Source organism: Pseudophryne corroboree, chromosome 5 (assembly GCF_028390025.1).
Source record: "Pseudophryne corroboree isolate aPseCor3 chromosome 5, aPseCor3.hap2, whole genome shotgun sequence".
NCBI lineage: Eukaryota > Metazoa > Chordata > Amphibia > Anura > Myobatrachidae > Pseudophryne > Pseudophryne corroboree.
Window position 1 is genome coordinate 458,184,644 of NC_086448.1, and position 24,368 is coordinate 458,209,011.

Sequence of the window (24,368 nt, forward strand, 5' to 3'; positions counted from 1 at the left end):
GAACATGATTATGCCTTAATGCAAGTTATATCAATTAAGAAGTATGAATAGAAGAGTTGGTCTATCATAAAAATGTCAAAGTTGGTCCAGTTGCAGAAGACACTTCTATACTTGTCTAGTCCTTCTGTATGTTGTGCATTTCTTAGTACCTCAATGAGCTAGATTAGTGCAGTCCTATCAGACTCCAGACTCATTCCCACTGGTGGAGATGGACCTCATTGGTTTCACTTCCAGCAGCATTGCAGTTTTCTGAGTGTTGCTTACTCCATTTAATGTGTTTCAATGTAAGGTAAAGGCCTGAAGGCCATTGGAATTTTTCCTGAACAGGAGTCTCGAAGGTGCTTGAACTTGTGTTGTTGAAATACCATTGTTTACTTGGCCTAACAGCAGATATCTGAGCATTACAAAATACCCTTTATACTAGATGAGGAATTCTTTGGGGGGTATCCAATTAGCCACTGTAATTTACCGTGGCAAATTGGTTCGCCAGGGGCTATACTCGACAAGTGACCATTGTTTTTTTCTGTGAAAAGTGCAGCGAAAATACATAGGTCCGCAGATTTTTGCGGACCCTATGTTTTTTCGTGACAAGAGCGATGAGCATAGCTACATCTATAATTGCATAGCGGTGATCAAATAAAAAAATCACGAAAATCCACCATTTTTGGTGGCTGCGGCATTATCAAGGCTAATTGGATACCCTCCTTTTTGTGACTTGATACAGTAAACAGATTTTCTGTATCATCCACTAGGGGTCACTGGAGTACTCTTGGGATATGGACGGGCTTCCGTAGGAACAGCACTGAATATTTAAATTTAGAACACTCCACCCCTCCATATCCCCGAGTACCTCAGTGTTTTTTCTGTGCTCGAAGTAGTAACAGCTATGTGGCTGAGTCCACAATTACTTTGAATTTTTTCTTTGAATTTTTATTTTTATTTTTTCTATTTTATACATCCCTTTCCCCCTTCCAAAAGGCAGGGTCAGGGATAGTACAGCTGCTGATAGCAGCAGGGGCGTGTCGGGCCTCTCTAAAAGAGCTCCCTCACAGCCACACACAGCCTCCTGCACAGGCTGGCTGGCGCTTGTTCAGAAGCCCCGTCGGAGCCTCCTCACAAGCTGCAGGATAAAAGGTATGTGAACGGCGGTCAGCTCCCGCTGCCGCCCCGAGGTGTGGGGACATTGTTAGCGCGCTGCTCAGCCGCCCGCCGCTGCTGTCCCCACTCAGCCGCCCGCCGCTGCTGTCCCCACTCAGCCGCCCGCCGCTGCTTTCCCCACTCAGCCGCCCGCCGCACATGGCGCCGGCCGCCGCTGCTCTTCCGCTCCACAACGGCTCCGGCCGCCGCTGCTCTGCCGCTCACAGGCTCCGGCCGGCCGCCGCTACTGCTCCGGGTCCCACCGCTGTGTTACGCGCTGCTCACACCGGGCTCACAGACGATCGGCTTGGCGATACCCGCTGGGGCCCCACACGCTGCGCTGCCGCTGCTCTGAATCTGAAAGAGCATGCAGCCATTACCACAGGCGGAGGGGGGGGCAATAAATAAGGGGGCAATAGAGTGGCATAAGAAATACTGCAGCACCAGCAGATGCTAGGCTGCAGGGATATTTGCATTATAATCAGTGAAAGTTTGTAACCAGCACTAGGATTATATGTGTAAGCATAGCATGGGGGCCATTTTAACATGCTTCCTGTGTCTTCCTGCTGTGATTCCAGAACGTTCCTGTCCTACATCTCTACTCCACCGGAGGCGCAGGGGTGTTAGTGGGAATTTGGGATCACATTTCATAGTACTGGCCACGTGTACTGCACTTGGCCAGATTTATATACAGAGACACCTTACTACTATTTTACTGAGTCGTGCAAGTGTCTGTTTTTTGTGTATTGTATTGTCTGTCGCCATAATGAGTAAGGCACCAGCAAAAACTAAAAAGCATAATTGCAAAGTGGATCTACCACATGTACAGTATGTTTTGTGGATTCGGTTCAGAATACCATTTCTGCTCCAGTTTTACAACCAATGTCCTCACCGGACCCTCCGTGGGGTATGTTAGTAAATGTACTAGATAGGTTACAATCAGAATTGACCGCCGCTCGTCAGGAGCGGGAAACGGCAAGATCTGAGTCTAGGGTGAGACCGCCAGAACTGCCGGAGGCGTCTCAGCCTTGCGTAAGGTCCAAATCCATTTTGGGTAAACGGGATAAATTTCATATGTCTTATGATTTTCCAGTTTCTGCTATGTTGCACTCTGACGATTCCATGCCAGACCTCACGGAACAAGATGAGGGTGAGGAGGGCGAAGTGGAGTCAGATGGCGAGGATTTTAACAGTTCCGGCATTGATGATCTCATCAGAGCGGTACGTCAGTCTCTGAAGTTTACTGAAACTGAGGAGCCTCTCACAAATGATCAGGTCGTATTTACTAAACGACAAAAAAAACTCCAATAAGTTTTCCTGTGTCGGAATCTCTTAATCAGATGTTAGTAGAAACACGACAGACTCCAGATAAACGGTTTTCTATACCTCGCAGATTTAAGTCTAGTTACCCGTTTCCAGACTCTGTAACATGTACATGGGAGAATCCACCAATAGTTGATTCTTCAGTGTCAAAACTTACCAAGAAATTAACCATACCAGTGCCAGCAGCTACTACGCTTAAAGATCCTTCAGATCGCATGATAGAAACTATGCTAAAATCCATGTATGTAGCAGCAGGTGTGATGCTGAGACCTGGATTGGTTGGCATTTGGGTCACTAAGGCACTCATAATATGGCTTACAGAACTCAAATCTGCTTTACATGACGAAAACCTGATACTTCTTGTAAATCAAATGATTGAGTCTGTAGAGTATCTCTGTACAGCGTCTACTGACGTCTGTCAGCTCACTTCTCGTATTTCATCGTCGCTAGTTACGGCACGAAGAGCACTCTGGCTGCGTGCTTATCATGCGGAGGCAGAGGTCAAACGAGGTATAGAAGCGTTGCCTTACGATGGCAAGAAGTTGTTTGGTCCTGAATTGGACGCATGGATTGCTGAGGCTACGGGAGGTAAGTCTGTTTTCTTACCATTGCCTCCACCGGTATCAAGAAGAAGGTACGCTGGACCTTCGTTCAAATCCTTTAGACCTCAGCCCTTTCGAGAACGTGGAAGAGGAACAGCCACGCCTGCTAGACGTGGTCGCGGACGTGGGTTCCAACAAACCAACACAACTCGCCAGGACGCTAAGGTTACCGACAAGCCAGTGGCATGACGGGCTACCAGCCCATCTCGGTTCTCCGATTGTGGGAGCACGCCTTCAGACGTTCCATTTGGCGTGGTTCCGCACATCCGCGGATGGGTGGATCCGCAATTTAGTGTTAAAAGGTTACAAAATAGAGTTCGACTGTCTTCCGCCTCTGCGGTTTTTCAAGACAGGATTGCCTCTGTCGGACGACAAGAGGACGGTTCTGCAAATTGCCATTCAGTCCCTACTGGATTCAGCAGTTTTGATTCCGGTCCCTGTACACCAACAGGGTCAGGGTTATTATTCAAGTCTGTTTGTGGTACCAAAGCCGGATGGCTCAGTCAGACCAATATTGAACTTAAAGGGTCTCAATCAGTACGTAACTTACTACAGATTCAAGATGGAGTCTCTGCGTTCGGTGATTGCGAGTTTAGAGCCAAAGGAATTTATGATTGCGCTAGATCTCAAGGATGCGTACTTACACATTCCAATTTGGTCGCCTCATCAGAAATTCTTACGGTTTGCAATACGCCAGAACCATTACCAGTTTCAGGCTCTACCGTTTGGCCTGTCATCAGCGCCTCGGGTATTCACCAACGTGATGTCTGTGATGATAGCTCATCTCAGATCCCTGGGAGTGACAATAGTTCCGTATTTAGACGATCTGCTCATCAAAGCTCCGTCTCAACAGATACTTCTCCAACATGCGCTGCTAACATACGATGTGCTGGTTCAACACGGTTGGATTGTCAACTTCAAGAAATCACATCTAATTCCGTCTCAACGCCTTCAATTTCTAGGTATGATTCTCGATACGGTCAATCAAAGAATTTACCTACCACAGCAGAAAGTACAAATTCTACGCCATCTAGTACAATTAGTGCTCAAGCCACGCACAGTGTCGGTACACTTGTGCATTCGCCTCTTAGGCACAATGGTGGCAGCTTTCGAAGCGCTTCAGTTCGGAAGATTTAATTCGCGTCCATTTCAACTGAATGTGCTCGCCCAGTGGTCGGGCTCGCATCTGCAAATTCACCACAGGGTGAGGTTGTCGCCAAGGGCAAGAGTATCTCTGCTCTGGTGGCTCAAGGAACACAATTTAACCGCAGGAAGACGGTTCGGAGGCTGGAATTGGATAATTCTAGCTACGGATGCCAGTCTCAGAGGTTGGGGAGCGGTAATTCAAAATTGTCAGCTCCAGGGTCTCTGGGCGGATCACGAAAAATTGCTGTCTATAAATGTCCTGGAACTCCGCGCAATTTACAATGCGCTACGACAAGCAGTGCACATGCTTCGCTCTCAGCCTGTCCAAGTGCAGTCAGACAATGCGACGGCGGTCGCATACATCAACAAACAAGGAGGAACGAGAAGCCGCATGGCAATGCGGGAAGTAGCTCGAATCCTCAATTGGGCGGAATGCCACCAGGTGATATTGTCGACCGTGTTCATTCCGGGAGTGGACAACTGGGAAGCGGATTATCTCAGTCGTCGGGATTTTCATCCAGGCGAATGGGCATTAAATCCAGAAGTGTTTCACATGTTGGTTCAGCGATGGGGTTATCCTCAGGTGGACCTGATGGCGTCTCGACACAATCACCAAACTTTCCAGTATGTGTCCAGAACAAGAGATCCAAAGGCAGTGGCGGTGGACGCTCTCACTGTCGCGTGGCCGTACAGTCTTGTGTATCTGTTTCCACCGTTTCCGTTGCTCCCTCTGGTGCTAAAACGGATCAAAAGAGAGTCTGTCACAGTCATACTAGTGGCGCCTCATTGGCCTCGGAGAGCTTGGTTCTCGGATCTCCGAGGACTACTCGCAGACGATCCTTGGCCGCTCCCACTACGTCCAGACCTGTTGCAACAGGGTCCGTTCCTTTACCCCGATTTAGTGCGGCTGCGTTTGACGGGGTGGCTGTTGAGACCGTCCTCTTAAGAAGAGAGGGCATCCCAGATTCGGTTATACCAACCATGTTACGAGCTAGGAAGCCGGTTACGGCAGCTCATTATTACAGAATATGGCGTGCCTATATAGGTTGGTGTGAAGCTCGGAAGTTTCCGACATCATCTTTCAAGTTATCCCGCCTTTTGTTGTTTCTACAAACAGGGTTAGATGGAGGACTGCGTTTATCTACACTAAAGGTGCAGGTATCTGCTTTGTCAATTTACTTTCAAAGACGATTGGCTCTATTGCCGTCTATACGCACTTTTCTCCAAGGTGTCCTCAGAGTACAGCCTCCATTCATTCCACCTACAGCGCCATGGGACTTGAATCTGGTTTTAGAGTTCTTACAGTCTTCATATTTTGAACCCTTACAGCAAGTGGATATAAAGTTTCTCACTTGGAAAACAATTTTTCTTCTAGCCTTAGCTTCGGCAAGGCGTGTTTCGGATTTGGGTGCCTTGTCATGCAAGTCACCGTATTTGGTGTTTCATGATGACAGAGCGGAACTTCGTACGAATCCCGCTTTCTTACCAAAGGTAGTGTCATCTTTTCACATCAATCAACCAATAGTAGTTCCTGTGTTGACGGCACATTCTGGAACTCTGGATGTGGTACGCGCATTACGTGTTTATGTATCCCGAACGTCTTCAGTTCGTAAGACGGTTACGTTGTTTGTTCTCTATGATGCTGCCAAGATGGGTTGGCCAGCGTCTAAACAAACCTTATCCTGATGGATAAAACTGACCGTAAGTCAGGCTTACCTTCATGCTAGGTTACAACCGCCTACGTCAGTAACCGCTCATTCCACACGTTCTGTGGGAACTTCATGGGCAGCTGGTCGGGGAGCTTCTACGACGCAGCTTTGCCATGCGGCTACATGGTCTTCAGAGCACACGTTTGTGCGCTTTTACAAGTTTGATACGTTTGCGGCATCAGCATCTAGCTTTGGCCGCCTAGTGTTACAAGTGCCAAACAGCTCTCCCGCCCACGGGGGAAGCTTTGGTACGTCCCAAGAGTACTCCAGTGACCCCTAGTGGATGATAAAGAAAATAGGATTTTGGTACTTACCAGGTAAATCCTTTTCTTTGAATCCATAGGGGGCACTGGACGCCCACCCAGAGCAGTTTTACCTAGTTGTGGTGAGTTCTGAGGATCTTATGGTAACACACTTTCACCGACTGGTTCAAATTACAAGTGCTGGTTAGGGTGTCAACTGTTTAGTTGTCAGTAACGTTATGTGTCAACTTCGTTATTGTACGTTATGTTATATGTAATACTCCATTGTCAACCTCTCTATAGTTCCTGTTCGGCTCAGTAAAAAACACTGAGGTACTCGGGGATATGGAGGGGTGGAGTGTTCTAAATTTAAATATTCAGTGCTGTTCCTACGGAAGCCCGTCCATATCCCAAGAGTACTCCAGTGCCCCCTATGGATTCAAAGAAAAGGATTTACCTGGTAAGTACCAAAATCCTATTATTTCATCTGTAAAGCATGGCTTGTGTATACCTACACTCATTCAGTGTCAATATTTATAAAATCAACATACTGTATGTGAAGAATGGAAATGTTTGTTTTCTTCCCACTATATTGTTTACATTACAGTAATGTTCTTGTGGTTAATATGGTGTTCATTCTAGGATTTTTTTAGGGTAGGGTGCTGATCATTGAGAAGGGCACATTTTCATTTTGAAGGGCACATTTTTGATGTGACTCTTTGCGCACAAAGCATAGTGCATATGTTTATAATTTTTATATATATATATATATATATTTTTTTTTCCCTTTAATGTATCATCTACCGTTACATACATATAGGACACCCATGTAACACCCAACATCTGTACTGAGAAAAATACTATATTTGTCCAGTCTCCATGAAAGAATGGCTATTGAGTATATACACATAATAAGTAGATAATAATAAATGTCTCCTCCACTGATGAAGTAGTTATAATCCCTAAACAGAAAAGTTAAGCAGAGGGTTAAAATATACAGTGTAGGTACAAAATAAAAGTCTGTTCTTCTACTAAGGAAATAGTGTAAGCAGTACATGCTCACTGCTTACCCTGTTCTTTCCCTCTATATCAGCCACAGCAGTGATGCCATTTACAGTGCCTCCTCTGCCATCCAGTACATTAAGGATAGAAATTGATTCCAATTTCAGAGGTAGGCAAAGAGTAGACAACTACATTGTAACATGCACTCTGTTGCATTCTGTATACAAGGGGGCGATTTATGATCCTGCAGGGTGTACTGAAAAAGGGCAGGGTGCTTTTTCACATTTCAAAAATGGGCAGGGAGCAGCACCCTGCTGAAACAGCCTAGAAGGAACACTATAATAGTTGAATAAAAGCACATCCTGTCTTATGTCAGCAACTTTCATTCACTCAGATTAGTCTCAAAGAGCATATCTTACATACATATCTGATTTTTTTTTATATATGTTTGCGTAAAGGTGAGATTTTGGCTATCTTTGATTTTGACTATGCGATATTGACTATGCAATATTGACTGTGTGCTTGTGATATTCACTACGTGCGATATTGACTAAGTGCCAATTTTAACTATACTTTAGTACTAGATAGTCAAAATTGACTTGCCTGCACAGTCTATCTTACCTTGCGATACCGACCCTGCGGGCGTGTGCATCGGTATCGCAAGCTGTGTACACACGGTGCGATATGCACTAACTTTCTTTGCGATGTTGACTATATAGTCAAAATCACAAGGTTATATAGCACTTTGTGTATGCACCTTTAGATTGCTTTTAGATTGTCAAAAAATCAGCTCCTTTCCTGACCACAGTAGAAAGGCTAACACGTCTGGTATGATGAGGATTCCTCTGTGCATCTTAATGAATAAAGTAAGATGAATAGCATTGTTTCTGTCTGCAAACAACTACATTTTTATTACATACTTTTCCTTTCTTTTTATAAAATGACAAAGCTATACTATTGCTGTATTAAATGAAATTCAAGATCCTGTATCATACTCCAATTATTTAAATGAGTAGAGGGTGATAAACTGTAGTACTGTAGGCTCTTTATATTTCAGTTAAAGCAGCGCTCACTATAAATAGTATCATGAACAAATTCTGTTTTTGGTAACGAGTTGGCATGATCTCTCCCTGTTTGGACAGCGTGTAGATTATTTATAAAGCAATTTCCTACTTATTGATACTTAATTAGCTCTTGTCTCATTAATAAAATGTGTTCTGTGTATTTGTGAGAATGGGGTTACAAGTCTTCCTTTACAAATGAAATATCCTGCAGTGTGATAGATCATTTCTATAATAATACAACTGATACGCGGATGTGTCCAACTAATCACACTTCATGTTTTTTGTCTTGTAGATTGCCTTCATGACGCTGACTCTCTTCCCTATCCGTCTGTTTTTTGCTGCATTTATGATGCTCCTGGCCTGGCCTTTTGCCTTTGTTGCTGTTATGGGCCGTACAGGGAAAGAGCTTGAAATGCCCATGTCCTGGTGGAACAAGTGAGTTTAATTTAATTATCCTATAACCATTTGTGCCCTACTCAATACAGCATAATGAGGAAATGTACGTGTCTGCACTCTGTAGCTGGAGCTGCATAAATGTAGTAACTTGTACATACCAATATTTTAAGTGGAGTTATATAAAGCTGTCTGAGAATGCCCATACAGATGTAAATGTAAATTTGCTCTGAAATTTGGTTATATTCCTCTGGAAAAATAAAGTCTATAGACCAGGCTTTTTCAACCAGTGTGCCGCGACCAGTTGCAAGGTGTGCCGCGGAGTCAGTCGCTGCCTGCACCTTCAGAGCTAACTGTGACCCAGGCTCTTCTTAGAGGATCAATCGTGCCCCGCCTGTGACCTATGCCTTGAAGACGAGGCGGTGTGACATCTTGGTCATGGCCACCGCGTCTCACCACCCAGCCAGCCCACTCGACTGCATACACATCTTCCAGTTCCCGCCCGCATCCACAACTTTCCCTGCCCCCCCCCACATCCACACCTGCCCGACCGCCCGCTGCTCAGTATTCGCAGCACTCCACTATGAACAACCCCTGCCACTGAGAGACAGGCAGGAGGACAGCTGACCGGTAGGAGCTAATATTTGTTATTTTATTTCTCCTGTGGGGAGCAAAAGTATTTCTGGGACTAATTCATATGGGGAGCAATAGGATTTATGTGGGGAGCAATGTGATTGATTTTAGTGGGGAGCAATGTGATTTATTTATGTAGGGAGTAATGTGATTGTTTTTTCTGTGTAGTCCAATGTATGTGTGGATTATTTTTTTACTGTGAGGGCCAATGTGTGTGGTGTTGTTTTTTTTTTTCTGTGGGGAACTGATTGTGTGCCTTAGCAATTTTAAAATATTGTTTGGTGTGCCGCAAGTTAAAAAAGGTTGAAAATCACTGCTGTAGGCCATTAACTCTACAATTGTTTATTCAGATGGCTTGTGAATGCTGACTTATAATTTTTTACATTTATTTTCACCAAATATGTTCCAAATAGTAATGAATGAGCTGTAATGGAAACAGGTCACATTTGCCAGTAGTCCCTAATATTTCAGGGGTAGTCTAACAATTTTAGGATTTGCGCTGCCGCTGAAGGAAGTGTAGGACATACATGCCTGCCCATAGACCATACTGCCCACAATGTGCATGGAAGTTCCTGGTTAGTAATAAAGTGTCTCTGTCAAGGTATTTTATAATGTGAGTAACTAGTAAGTTACACATTTGCACCATTACATGCAATGTTTAACAAGCTGAATCTATGAACGTTCAGCTTCATTGGATACAGATGCTAGCAGGTAATATACTCTTTATGGGACAAATGAAGAGAAGTTGAGGCCTCTGTTTGCAGGTCTCTATCAGTGTAATAATCTGCTTGGTAAATTGGAGATAATGCAGAACAATTGTATGTACTCTTTGAATTGTTGCCGCTTATTAGTATAAGGGGCAAACAGTGTTGATGCACCTTAGCAGGAGTATGTGACGTTCTCATCAAAAGAAGCAACAAGTAGCCTTTATGCCTTGCTGCTCTCAACTGACGGCCCTGTGGAGTGGAGTGATGAGTGACTAGGTAAACCCTGGCATTGCTCATAAGGAAAAACATTGATGATCGAACATTTGCTATAAAAACGTCTTTCTAATCTGTAATGATACTGGGGTTCAATCACTGAAGCTGGATAGCATTGTGTAAGAACAAAAAACAAATAGATATTAATAAAAAAGGTAATATTAGCACGTGTTCGAAACACATGAGATAAAAATAAAAATGTTTATGCAATGGCCTTCACTTTTTTCTACATCCATAAAGTAACAATCTATTCTCATTAATTTGAGTATAGTCTTATGTCATTGGTTTAACAGTAGTGAAATATATGTTAGTGGTTTTTAGCTATGATCTAAATAGTCTCTCTTATGTCCCCATGAGTGAAAAGATGTCCATTGGAATGTCTCTGTCATTAGAACCCTGGTTAGAATAAAGGCTGCTATATGCAACCCCCGTCACTGTGTAGGTGGCATGTGGTGTCTCAGTAGGTAGTGCACTGCCTCCCTTTCACTTCATGTGCCCAGGTTAGCCTATAAGTATGTCCAATATGGATGCCCGCATATGCAGTTTTTGTTTTTTTGCAATTTTTTTTTTTAGTGTCCAGATATGGACATATATGTTGTCACATTGTGGTAGTGCAGTGCATAACAAACCATATTTATTCTGAAATGTATTCTATTTAAATGACCCCACCAGCTCATACTTTGTTTCTGAATGATAAAGTGAATATATACAGCTCCTGTATTCTCTTGCACAGTTCTTATGTTACTTGTTTTAAAAACAGTTGTATCTGAATACAGATCACATTATCTCCAGTGCACATCTACTAACACTTCAGCCTCACCCTGCTCCTTTTCTACAGGCTCTCTTCCGCCAAGAAGGACAATCTGCACCGTGTTACATTGCATTTGGCACTTAGCCAGTGGAGTTGCCTAACCTCCTTTTCACTCGAAACCACCATATTCTGATGAAGGGGAATTTCCCAAACACAGTTCTTTTCTTTCTTTCTTTCTTTCTTTCTTTCTTTCTTTCTTTCTTTCTTTCTTTCTTCTCTCTCTCTCTCTCTCTCTCTCTCTCTCTCTCTCTCTCTCTCTCTCTCTCTCTCTCTCTCTCTCTCTCTCTCTCTCTCTCTCTCTCTCTCTCTCTCTCTCTCTCTCTCTCTCTCTCTCTCCCTCTACTAATCAGTTAGACAGTGGAGAAGTTACCCATAGCAACCAATCAGCTGCTCTGTATAATTTTATAGTGTGTATGTTACTTCAATGTTGATAGGTTGCCATGACTCGCTTCTCCACTCTTTTCACTGCTTAGTACATCTCCCCCCTCTCTGGGGGTTGTAGCTGTATAGGTGGTACTGCCCCTATCTGTCTTCTATGCGCCCTCTTTACTGTAGTCACACTTTTGCATATATACCCTTGACTAAACTAGTACTGTATTTTCTGCAGCGGGGTACACTGTGATTCCACAGGGAATTACATCGGGTGTAGAGTTGGATCTTAATCCGAGGCACCAACATGCTAAAAGCTTTGACTGTTCCCAGGATGCATAGCGCCGCCTCCTCTATAGCCCCGCCTCCAGGCACTGGAGCTCAGTTTGTAAGTTGGTGCCTGCAATGCAGGCAGCTAAAAGGGAGGACTGCGCTAGGCAGCCCTGAAAAGAGCTTTTTTGAAGAAAAGAAGACTTCAAGAGCCACAGCACAGGCACTTAAAAGTGCTATATGTCATTCTGACATATCGTGCTGCGGCTCCCTCACCTTCCCCTGCTGTATACTCCCGCGCCCTGGTTGCCGGGTACTTACAGCGGAGGGCTCTGGTCTCTTCAGACACACTCACCGCCGCTGCTCTCCTGGATCATGTGGCCGCATCTTCGGGAAGAGGTAAGAGGATCCCCCAGGTGGGACCCGCCGAAATCGCGATCCAGCACGGTCTCAGAAGACGGACCACGCTGCTTGCGTGGACGCTGTGGCCGTACAGGGTCCCCACTAGACCACCAGGGCAAGGGGCACAGGTCGGATTTCTTAAAAATCTGTTTGCAATAGGCCCCGCAGTTCCTCAGCCCCCCTTAATTTACTTCAGAACATCCTTGCTGCTTTCCTGCAGTTATCTACCTCAATTTGGCAGCTGCTGCATTTGTGTGGGTACACTTCCCCTCTTTAGTGATAATGTGGAGTTCTGACACAGAATCTTTGTTATGTAGAGAGTGCCCCCTCTGTTTAAACTCTGTAAGGAGCTAGCGGTCCCCATGAACTTCTCCACTCTTCCCTGTCCCACTCTCATCTCAGTGAGAGGAATCACACAGTCACTTTATATGTTACCCTACCCCTCTTTCTTTGATAGGACAAATCACCCAGTGCTGTATCCCACCCAATCTCTGCTCACTGACTGCACACTTAATGTGTATACACACTAGACGATATTCTCAACAATATCGCTAGTTTTTACCCTTCTGAGCAATATTGTTTACAATATCATCCAGTGCGTTTGCTGCAAACGATGCGCAGCCCTGCACATCATTATTGCACCCCTGTGTTGTCTGTCCATGCAGCTCAATTTGGACTTCTCGTCCAGAGCTGCATGTACGGGCCAGCTGCGGTGTGACGTCACGGAATTATATCGTTTGCACTATCATTTAGTGTGTATGAAGCATATCGCCGCCCGGCAGGGTAGGGTACACGCTAGGCCATGGGTCTTCAACCTGTGGCCCTCCAGCTGCTGTGAAACTACACATCCCAGCATGCCCTACCACAATTTTGCTATAAAGGCATGCTAAAACTGAGGCAGGGCATGCTGGGATGTGTAGTTCCACAGCAGCTAGAGCGCCGCAGGTTGAAGACACATGCATTAGGCGATATCGCTCATAGGGCGTATCACATAGTGTTTATGCACCTTTAGGGCTTTTTCACAAAATCACCATAAAAGGCCTGAGGGAGCCTTACATTTATATGCAAATATATATCTGTAGATTGTCTGCTTGTGAGAAGAGCATCGTTCTCCTTTGCCAGTCTCAAATTTTTTTCCTCATAGGTTTAAAACGCAACTGAATATTATAGCGCTAAAAAAATGTTAATAAATAATATATCTAAATGCAATACATACAAAGGACACCTAGGTAGAAAGCATGAAGGATAAAGTTAATAGTTGTGTTGGAAAAATAATTAAGATCCCATTCAAGTAGCGTTTGTTGACTGGCTGAGGGATTAATATAGTTTTTAGAAGATTAGATTTAATATCTGAGAGAAACCATAACCTGGTTGAATTTGGATGTTGGGAGATGCTTATACCCAAACCGATAGGGAAAGCAGTGAGGAGTTGATACAGAGAAACAAATATTGATGGAGTGGTGTGTTAGATTAGAGGAGAATCAGGATGGGCAATGTACTGTTCATTTGAGAAGTGAGGTCACACAAGATGATGGGTGTCAATGACTAAAAAATAAAGTGGCCCATCTGAAAAAATGTTTATGGAAATTCTGGGGTGACCCAAGTAATGAGCGCTTACGATAAAGATCAGTATGTATTTAAAAATTATGGGACATGAGTGGAGGAGCAGATGGGAGAATATTGAATAAGTAGTATGGGGAAAGGAAGAATTCAATCTTAGTTTTTGGCTTTCAGGCGTAGGAGTGTGGATAATGTGGAGACCATCATGTGAAAGAGCTGCAGATCTAAGTAGTGTCTGATGGTGTAATTTGGGCCATACATCTGTGGGGTCGATTCCTCGTTTTGCAATTCTGATTCGGCGAACACTGTTAAGCTGCAATACGTTGGGGAGTTGGCAAAGAAAAGTGTTAAAAATATACGTTATGGTGAGAACTTACCGTTGATAACAGTATTTCTCTATCGTCCTAGTGGATGCTGGGGTTCCTGAAAGGACCATGGGGAATAGCGGCTCCGCAGGAGACAGGGCACAAAAAGTAAAGCTTTTCCAGATCAGGTGGTGTGCACTGGCTCCTCCCCCTATGACCCTCCTCCAGACTCCAGTTAGATTTTTGTGCCCGGCCGAGAAGGGTGCAATCTAGGTGGCTCTCCTAAAGAGCTGCTTAGAGAAAGTTTAGCTTAGGTTTTTTATTTTACAGTGAGTCCTGCTGGCAACAGGATCACTGCAACGAGGGACTGAGGGGAGAAGAAGTGAACTCACCTGCGTGCAGGATGGATTGGCTTCTTGGCTACTGGACATTAGCTCCAGAGGGACGATCACAGGTACAGCCTGGATGGTCACCGGAGCCGCGCCGCCGGCCCCCTTGCAGATGCTGAAGTTAGAAGAGGTCCAGAATCGGCGGCTGAAGACTCTGACAGTCTTCTAAAGGTAGCGCACAGCACTGCAGCTGTGCGCCATTTTCCTCTCAGCACACTTCACACGCTGTCACTGAGGGTGCAGGGCGCTGGGGGGGGGCGCCCTGGGAGGCAAATGTAAACCTATATACTGGCTAAAAATACCTCACATATAGCCCCCAGAGGCTATATGGAGATATTTAACCCCTGCCAAACTTCACTAAAGAGCGGGAGACGAGCCCGCCGAAAAAGGGGCGGGGCCTATCTCCTCAGCACACAGCGCCATTTTTTCTCTCACAGAAAGGCTGGAGAGAAGGCTCCCAGGCTCTCCCCTGCACTGCACTACAGAAACAGGGTTTAAACAGAGAGGGGGGGCACAAATTGGCGATATAAATATATATATATAAAGATGCTATTAGGGAGAAACACTTATATAAGGTTGTCCCTATGTAATTATAGCGTTTTTTGGTGTGTGCTGGAAAACTCTCCCTCTGTCTCTCCAAAGGGCTAGTGGGGTCCTGTCCTCTGTCAGAGCATTCCAGGTGTGTGTGCTGTGTGTCGGTACGTGTGTGTCGACATGTATGAGGACGATGCTGGAGGAGTCGGAGAAATTGCCTGTAATGGTGATGTCACTCTCTAGGGAGTCGACACCGGAATGGATGGCTTATTTAGGGAATTACGTGAGAATGTCAACACGCTGCAAGGTCGGTTGACGACATGAGACGGCCGACAAACAATTAGTAACGGTCCAGGCGTCTCAGAAACACCGTCAGGGTTTTTTTTATAAAAAACGCCCATTTACCTCAGTCGGTCGACACAGACACAGACACGGACACTGAATCCAGTGTCGACGGTGAATAAACAAACGTATTCCTCATTAGGGCCACACGTTAAGGGCAATGAAGGAGCTGTTACATATTTCTGATACTACAAGTACCACAAAAAAGGGTATTATGTGGAAGTGAAAAAACTACCTGTAGTTTTTCCTGAATCAGATAAAATAAAATGAAGTGTGTGATGATGCGTGGGTTTACCCCGATAGCAAATATTGGCGTTATACCTTTTCCCGCCAGAAGTTAGGGCGCGTTGGGAAACACCCATTAGGGTGGATAAGGCGCTCACACGCTTATCAAGTGGCGTTACCGTCTCCAAATACGGCCGCCCTCAAGGAGCCAGCTGATGGGCAGCTGGAAAAATATCCTAAAAAGTATATACACACAGACAGTGGTTATACTGCGACCAGCGATCGCCATCAGCCTGGAGATGCAGTGCTGGGTTGGCTTGGTCGAATTCCCTGACTAAAAATATTTTATTGATATAGAGCATTTAATAGGATGCATTCTATATATATGTATGCGAGATGCACAGAGGGATATTTGCACTCTGGCATCAAGATAAGTGCGTTGTCCATATCTCCCAGAAGATGTCATGGACACGACAGTGGTCAGGTGATACAGATCCCATACGGCACATGGAAGTATTGCCGTATAAAGGGAAGGAGTTATTTGGGGTCGGTCCGTCGGACCTGGGGGCCACGGCCACAGCTGGGAAATCCAACCTTTTTACCCCAAGTTACATCTCAGCAGAAAAAGACACTGTCTTTTCAGCCTCAATCCTTCCGTTCCCATGTGGGCAAGCGGGCAAAAGGCCAGTCATATCTGCCCAGACATAGAGGAAAGGGAAGTAGACTGCAGCAGGCAGCCCCTTCCCAGGAAAAGAAGCCCTCCACCAGTGGGGGGGTAGTCTCAAGAGTCTCAGCGCGCAGTGGGATCACTCGCAAGTTGACCCCTAGATCATACAAGTATTATCCCAGGGGTACAGATTGGAGAGTCGAGACATTTTTTCCTCGCAGGTTCCTGAAGCCTGCTTTACCAACGGCTCCCTCCGACAAGGAGGCAGTATTGGGAAAAAATTCACAAGCTGTATTTCCAGCAGGTGATAATCAAAGTACCCCTCCTACAACAAGGAAAAGGGTATTAGTCCTCCACACTATATTGTGGTACTGAAGCCAGACGGCTTGGTGAGACATAGTCTAAATCTGAAATCTTTAAACACTTACATAAAAAGGTTCAAATCAAGATGGAGTCACTCAGAGCAGTGATAGAGAACCGGAAAAAAGGGGACTATATGGTGTCCCTGGACATCAAGGATTACCTCCATGTCCAAATTTGCCCTTCTCAACAAGGGTACCTCTGGTTCGTGATACAGAACTGTCAATATCAGTTTCAGACGCTGCCGTTGAATTATCCACGGCACCCCGGGCCTTTACCAAGGTAATGGCCGAAAAGATGATTCTTAAAAGAAGAAAGGCATCTAAATTATCCCTTACTTGGACGATATCCTGAAAGGGGCAAGTTTCCAGAGAACAGTTGGAGGTCGGAAAAGAACTATCTAAAGTAGTTCTACGACAGCACGAGTGGATTCTAAATATTCCAAAAATCGCAGCTGTTTTCCGATGATACGTCTGCTGTTCCTAGGAATGATTCTGGGCATAGTCCAGAAAGAGGTATTTCTCCTGGAGGGGAAAGCCAGGGAGTTATCCGACCTAGTCAGAAACCTCCTAAATCCAGGCCAAGTATCAGTGCATCAATGCACAGGAGTCCTGGGAAAAATGGTGGCTTCTTACGAAGCGATTCCATTCGGCAGATCTCACGCAAAAACTTTTCAGGGGGATTTGCTGGACGAATGGTCCGGATCGCATTTTCAGATGCATCAGCGGATAACCCTGTCTCCAAGGACAAGGGTGTCTCTTCTGTGGGGGCTGCAGAGTGCTCATCTTCTAGAGGGCAGCACATTCAGCATTCAGGACTGTGTTCTGGTGACCACGGATGCCAGCCTGAGAGGCTGGGGAACAGTCACACAAGGAAGAAATTTCCAAGGAAGTGTGGTCAAGTCTGGAGATTTCTCTCCACATGAATATACTGGAGCTAAGGGCAATTTACGATGCTCTGAGCCTAGGAAGACCTCTGCTTCAAAGTCAACCGGTGCTGATCCAGTAGGACATCATCATGGCAGTCGCCCACGTAAACAGACGGGGCGGCACAAGAAGCAGGAGGGCAATGACAGCAAGGATTCTTCGCTGGGCGAAAGATCATGTGATAACACTGTCAGCAGTGTTCATTCCGGGAGTGGACAACTAGGAAGATTTCCTCAGCATAAATGAATTCCACCCGGAAAAGTGGGAACTTCATCTGGAAGTTTCCACATGTTTGTAAACCGTTGGGAAAGACCAAAGGTGGTTATGATGGCGTCCCACATGAAGCGCCAGGTCTAGAGACCCTCAGGCAATAGCTGGGACGCTCTGGTAACACCGTGGGTGTACCAGTCGGTGTATGTGTTCCCTCCTCTGCCTTTCATACCCAGTGTATGGAGAATGATAGGAAGGAGAGGAGTAAGAACTATACTCGTGGTTCCGGTTTGGGCCAAGAAGAACTTGGTACCCGGAACTTCAAGAGATACTAGAAAGGATCTTGATTCAGCAAGAATCATGTCTGTTCCATGACTTACCGCAGCTGCGTTGACGCCAGGGCGGGTGAACGCCGGATCCTAAGGGAAAAAGGCATTCCGGAAGAGGTCATCCCTACCCTGGTCAGAGCCAGGAAGGAGGTGACCGCACAACATTATCACCGCTTAGGTGAAAATATGTTCCATGGTGTGAGGCCAGGAAGGCTCCACGGAAGAATTTCAACTAGGTTAATTCCTACATTTCCTGCAAGCAGGAGTGTATATGGGTCTCAAATTGGGGTCCATTAAGGTTCAAATTTCGACCGGTCGATTTTCTTCCAGAAAGAAATTGGCTTCAGTTCCTGAAGTCCAGAAGTTGTTAAGGGAGTACTGCATATACAACCCCTTTTTGATGTCTCCAGTGGCACTGGGCGATCTCAACGTAGTTTGGGATTCCTAAAATCACATTGTTTTAAACAACTCAAATCTGTGGATTTGATATATCTCACATGGAAAGTGACCATGCTGTTGGTCCTGGCCTCGGCCAGGCGAGTGTCAGAATTGGCGGCTTTATCTCACAAAGCCATATCTGATTGTCCATTCGGACAGAGCAAAGCTGTGGACTCGTCCCCAGTTTCTCCCTAAGGTGGTGTCAGCGTTTCACCTGAACCAGCTTATTGTGGTGCCTGCGGCTACTAGGGACTTGGAGGACTCCAAGTTGCTGGATGTTGTCAGGGCCCTGAAAATATAGTTTCCTGGTCGGCTGGAGTCAGGAAATCTGACTTGCTGTTTATCCTGTATGCACCCAACAAGCTGGGTGCTCCTGCTTCTAAGCAGACTATTGCTAGTTGGATTTGTAGTACAATTCAGCTTGCACATTCTGTGGCAGGCTTGCCACAGCAAAAAATATGTAAATGCCCATTCCACAAGGAAGGTGGGCTCATCTTGGGCGGCTGCCCGAGGGGTCTCGGCATTACAACTCTGCCGAGCAGCTACGTGGTCGGGGGAGAACACGTTTGTAAAATTTTACAAATTTGATACCCTGGCAAAAGAGGACCTGGAGTTCTCTCATTCGGTGCTGCAGAGTCATCCGCACTCTCCCGCCCGTTTGGGAGCTTTGGTATAATCCCCATGGTCCTTTCAGGAACCCCAGCATCCACTAGGACGATAGAGAAAATAAGAATTTACTTACCGATAATTCTATTTCTCGGAGTCCGTAGTGGATGCTGGGCGCCCATCCCAAGTGCGGATTATTCTGCAATACTTGTACATAGTTATTGTTACAAAAATCGGGTTATTGTTGTAGGAAGCCGTCTTTCAGAGGCTCCTTTTGTTATCATACTGTTAACTGGGTTTAGATCACAAGTTGTACGGTGTGATTGGTGTGGCTGGTATGAGTCTTACCCGGGATTCAAAATCCTCCCTTATTGTGTACGCTCGTCCGGGCACAGTACCTAACTGGAGTCTGGAGGAGGGTCATAGGGGGAGGAGCCAGTGCACACCACCTGATCTGGAAAAGCTTTACTTTTTGTGCCCTGTCTCCTGCGGAGCCGCTATTCCCCATGGTCCTTTCAGGAACCCCAGCATCCACTACGGACTCCGAGAAATAGAATTATCGGTAAGTAAATTCTTATTTTTTTTCTAAGTCCACAAGATACATTGGGATATAGTGGAGCAAAAGCTGATTTGCACCACAAGTTCAAAGCTTTTCGGCCTCCCAACATGCAACGTGCCCGTCCATATATCCCGCCTCCTGGCTCAGGCAAATCAGTTGTTTTCCAAAGCTCAAGGCAGGAGCATTATGTAGAGCCCTAATCAGGCGAGAAGAACATACATGCACACCCTTCCGTACAAGGTGGAAGAGGTTAGTGAGTAAAAGGATCCTCAAATCAGGTGCGTCAGGGTGGGATCCCTGTGAAACCTGTGGACTTAGGAGAAATACTGTTATCAACGGTAAGTTTTTACCATAACGTATATTTATCCTGCAGGGTCCACAGGGTATCCATGGAATTTAGTGGTGGGGATGCTCCTGATTAGACAGGAGAGGCAAAGGTATCAAGGCATAATGGCCCTCATTCCGGGTTGATCGCACGTAGAAACTTTTTGCTGCTCGTGCAATCAACTTGACACCGCCTGTGGGGGAGTGTATTTTAGCATAGCAGGGCTACGATCGCTTGTGCAGCCCTGCTATGCTAAAAAAGTTTCCTGAAAAACAAGACCGGGGTTAGACTTACTTACCCTGTGTGACGGATCCAGCGATGAAGGTCCTGAAATTAACGTCAGACATCCGCCCTCCAAACGCCTGGACACGCCTGCGTTCACCTCACCACGCCTGGAAAACGGTCAGTTGATTCCCTGGAACGCCTCCCGCCTTTCAGTCTTCTTGCGATCGCCGCTGCGATCACTTTTTCCGCTGGCGGCGTCGCTGCCCGGCGACAACCATCCTTTCTTGTGAAATTCATAGAGAATGAAGAGAGTATCTGTCTTTCTTATGGCACTGGTATGAGCCACGTAAATCGTTAAGGCACGGACTACGTCCAACGATGCAGCTCCTCAGCAAAGTCCGGCCCTTATAAGACCGAGACTACAATTTCTTCATTAAGATGGAATTTAGAAACTACCTTAGGAAGATAGCCAGATTACGTTCGAAGAACTGCTCTATCTGGATAAAAAAAGGAGAAATGGAGGATGACATAACAATGCCCATAAATCTGAAATTCTTCTAACTGAAGCAAAGTCAGTAGAAAGAAAACTTTAGCTGTCAGCCATTTAAGATCCAATCTTTCAAGTGGTTCAAATGGGACAATCTGAAGGGCCTTTAGGACTAAATTAAATCCCAAGGCACTGTAGGAAGAACAAAAAGAGGTTGAATGTGTCTCATTCCTTGGAAAAAAGTGCACACATCCTGTAGAATAACAATTTTCTTTTGGAACCATACAGTCAATGCTGACACTTGTACTCTCAAGGAAGTCGGCCATAACCCTTTATGCATTCCTGCCTGAAAGATGCTAAGACTCTGGAAACTCTGAAAAATCAAGGGTCAAATTTTTGATCCCTGCACCATTGAACACAGGCATGCCATATTTGGTAATATATGCGAGCTGAGGAAATTTTCCTTGCTCTGAGCATAATTAGAATTACCTGTTGTGAGAGTCCTCTTGCCTTCAGGATGGAGGTCTTGAGAGTCACTTCGTCAAAGACAGTCCATGCAGGTGTTTGTGATAACCAGGACCCTGAGACCAGAGGTGTATCTAGGCGTCCGAGCGCCCCTGGCAAAGTAGGGGACTGGTGCCCCCCCCCATATTTGTAATGGCGAAGGCTGAAAAAGGCGCGTGGCCACTCAATAGTACCCCAAATTCAAATTACACCACACAGTAGTGCCCCTTACTCACATTACACTGCATTACATTCATCTACAGTAAGTGTGAAGAAATGATGTATTTTGGAAGGCGAATAGTCAGAAGGTATCTATAGCCATTATAGCAGTTTGTAGCACACACATAGTCACTGTAGGGGCTATGTAGCCTCCAGTTAGGCAATGAGCAAGAAGTCGGTAATGAATGGGTTGATAATCCTAAAACTTGGTATTATTAAAGGCAACAGGTAAAGAGTAACAACTCACAGCCATAATGTCAACTGATTAGGAATGGAGCTGAACAGCTGATATACTCAGGGCCTGCACAAGTAAAAAAAAAACTTTGGTAAGTGAATATATATTTTGGTGCCCCTTTGTGAAATATATTAGGGCATGGCTTCATATGGAAGGGATGTGACCACAGAATAGTATGCACCAATGCACACGGAGAGAGGTGGCAACGACGGGCAGTGAGATGGGACATTTATAGTTTACTTTTTATGGCTGGCACTGTGCAGCAGGCAGCCCTCTCCTCTCAGCCAGCAGTTGCCTAATCACCAGCAGCAGGCACATGGCACAGAAAGTACACAGCAGGCACTCACCTCAGACTGGGAGCAGAAGCACAGCGCCCAGCAGAGCTCCTATGTTCTTTCCCGCCGTGTTACCCTCCTCTCTAGCTCTGTCCACTCCGGCTCTCTCTGTCGCAGGTACATACTTGTGGGCAAGGTGATAGATGTGTGAAGTCATCCGCGCATTACATTGCTGACTGCGATGCTTTTTGCGAACATCGATGTTGGGCAGAGACTGTTCTGGCCAGTAGATCACGATCCTCCCGGACTCTGACTGAAGGGGGTATCCTGCCGCCTCTCCCCACAGAACCCGCCCAGCAATGACTCACTCTCTTCCCTGCATCTGCACTCATTCTCCCACTGCATTTACACTCTCTCCCCAGCACCTACACTCTCACTCTGCACCTGCACTCTCTCCTCTGCACTCTCTCCCTTGCACCTACAGTCTCTCTCTTGTGCCTGCACTCTCACCGTGCGCCTACACTTTCTCCCCTGCGCACCTACACTTTCTCCCCTGCGTGCCTACACTCCCTACCCTGTGCCTTCACCTACATTCACTCCCCGACACCTACATTCTCTCCCCTGTGCCTGTACCTACACTCCCCTGTGCCTACAGTCCCTCCCCTATGCCTGCACTCTCTTCCCTGCGCTTGCACTCTCTCCCCTATGCCTGCACTCCCTCCCCTTCACCTCATCAGACTTGGCGCTCTATGCAGCCACATACTCTGGTCACTCTAATGGTAGAACCAGCATTTGATACTGTATTGCACTCTTAAAGCAGGGACATAGTAAAGGTGGGTACACACTGGCCGATATATTGATATACTGATATATCGCAGGTCCGTCGGCCAGTGTATATGGGCGATATGGCTGTTGAACTCCATCGTTCACAGACATATCGCGTCGACCACGCAGCACAGCCGACGGCTAATATATCTACGGATATATTGGCAGGTCGCTGTGTGTGTACAGGTGACCAGCCGGCCACACGTACATATGCTGCGGCAGCTAGCGGTGATTGACAGCTGAACTGGGCGGGCATGTGTACACCCCCGCCCAGTCGCCGACGGATCGGGCAGTGTATATGCACAGCACACTGCCCGATCCGTCCATAGATATATCTGCAGATCAATTGATCTGCAGATATATCGAGTGTGTACCCATCTTAAGACATGGCTAATAAAGAATAAGAATATGTGTTTGCATGGAAGCAGGTAATACAGAAAAGGACTTGCCTGGGCTGTGCAATGGTCAGTGTATAAATTGTGTAAACCAGTAGTCTCAGGCTTGGAACTCCCCCTCCACCCATCATCATCCCCCCTCCTCAATTCCCTCCAACCCTCACTTGCATTTACTATCACCAGCAACATCCTCCTGATTCCGTCCTGACAGAGGGACACTCCACCCGCCACCCGTGACCAGATCATACCCCGGCCAGAACGATAACCGTTTTCTCGTAACTCCTTCCCTACCAAGCAGCACAGACTATGGGGTATATTCAATTACTGTTGGGTCGGATCCATTCCGACATGCATTTGTCGGAATGGATCCGAAAACCCCTATTCAATCCCATCTCAATTCGACTTTAAAAAAAGTCGAATTGAGATGAGACCTGTGAGCGGAGGAGAGGGGCGAGACCAGCGGGGAGAGCCGCGGGCAGACGGAGGAGAGCAGCGCTACAGTAGTGCCGCAGAACGATGTCTCAGAGCCGCCAGACCTCACGGCAGTGTCCACCCGGCACCAGCTAGCGTAACCTCACTTGCTGGAGCCGGGTGGATGCAGCTGTGAGCGGCACGCAGTGACGCATCCTGCAGCGCAGTGCTGTAGCGCTGCTCTCACCTGTATGCCCGCGGCTCCCCCCCACTCTCCTCCTGTAAGGTCCCTCATCTCAGTCCGACATTTTTTTTATGACGGACTGCGATGGTCGGAAACGGGGCCAAATCCTGTCAAATTTGGACCCGTTTCCCTCAAATGTACGTGAATCGGCAGCTATACCGCCAATTCACGTACTATTCGACAAGTCGAATTCCCCGACTTGTTGAATAAAAATAGCAGGGATTGAATAGGTCGAATCACGGTTCGACCTTAAAAAGACGAAAACTGACGTCTTTTCGACAGATGGCAGCTTTCGACTTTAATTGAATATACCCCACTGAGCTTGCTTCTTGACTAGTGATAAAGCAGCACAGCATTCACTACACACTCACTGCTGCTCGCCTCTCACCATCCATCACTCGTGCCTGTGCTGACATGCAGGCTGTGAGAGAAGGGAAGGAGGGGTAATGGCTGCCAGAGGATTAACCCTGACAATGCCACTACCCTTTTATATTTTTAGCACCACCGCTGTACTCGCATGTCACAGCGGGCCGCGTCACTCACTGTCCACAGCTTAGCTGCCTGAATATCCTGCGGTGCTGACAAGTACAGTACACACCTGCTCTGGGCATACAGCCAATAGGCATGCAGCTGTACCAGTCAAGGTGGCTTCTGGGAGTTGTAGTTTATTTAGTTTCATCACTTAGTGCG

General features: G+C 46.2%; 1 protein-coding gene across 1 annotated transcript in view; it reads left to right on the forward strand.

Moving 5' to 3' along the window:
* Positions 1-24,368, forward strand: part of LPCAT1 (lysophosphatidylcholine acyltransferase 1) — a 275,186-nt gene that overhangs the window by 104,367 nt on the left and 146,451 nt on the right. The window contains exon 2 of the mRNA XM_063922939.1: positions 8,518-8,660. Coding sequence (XP_063779009.1) covers positions 8,518-8,660 — 143 coding nt within the window. The remainder of the gene's footprint in view (positions 1-8,517; positions 8,661-24,368) is intronic.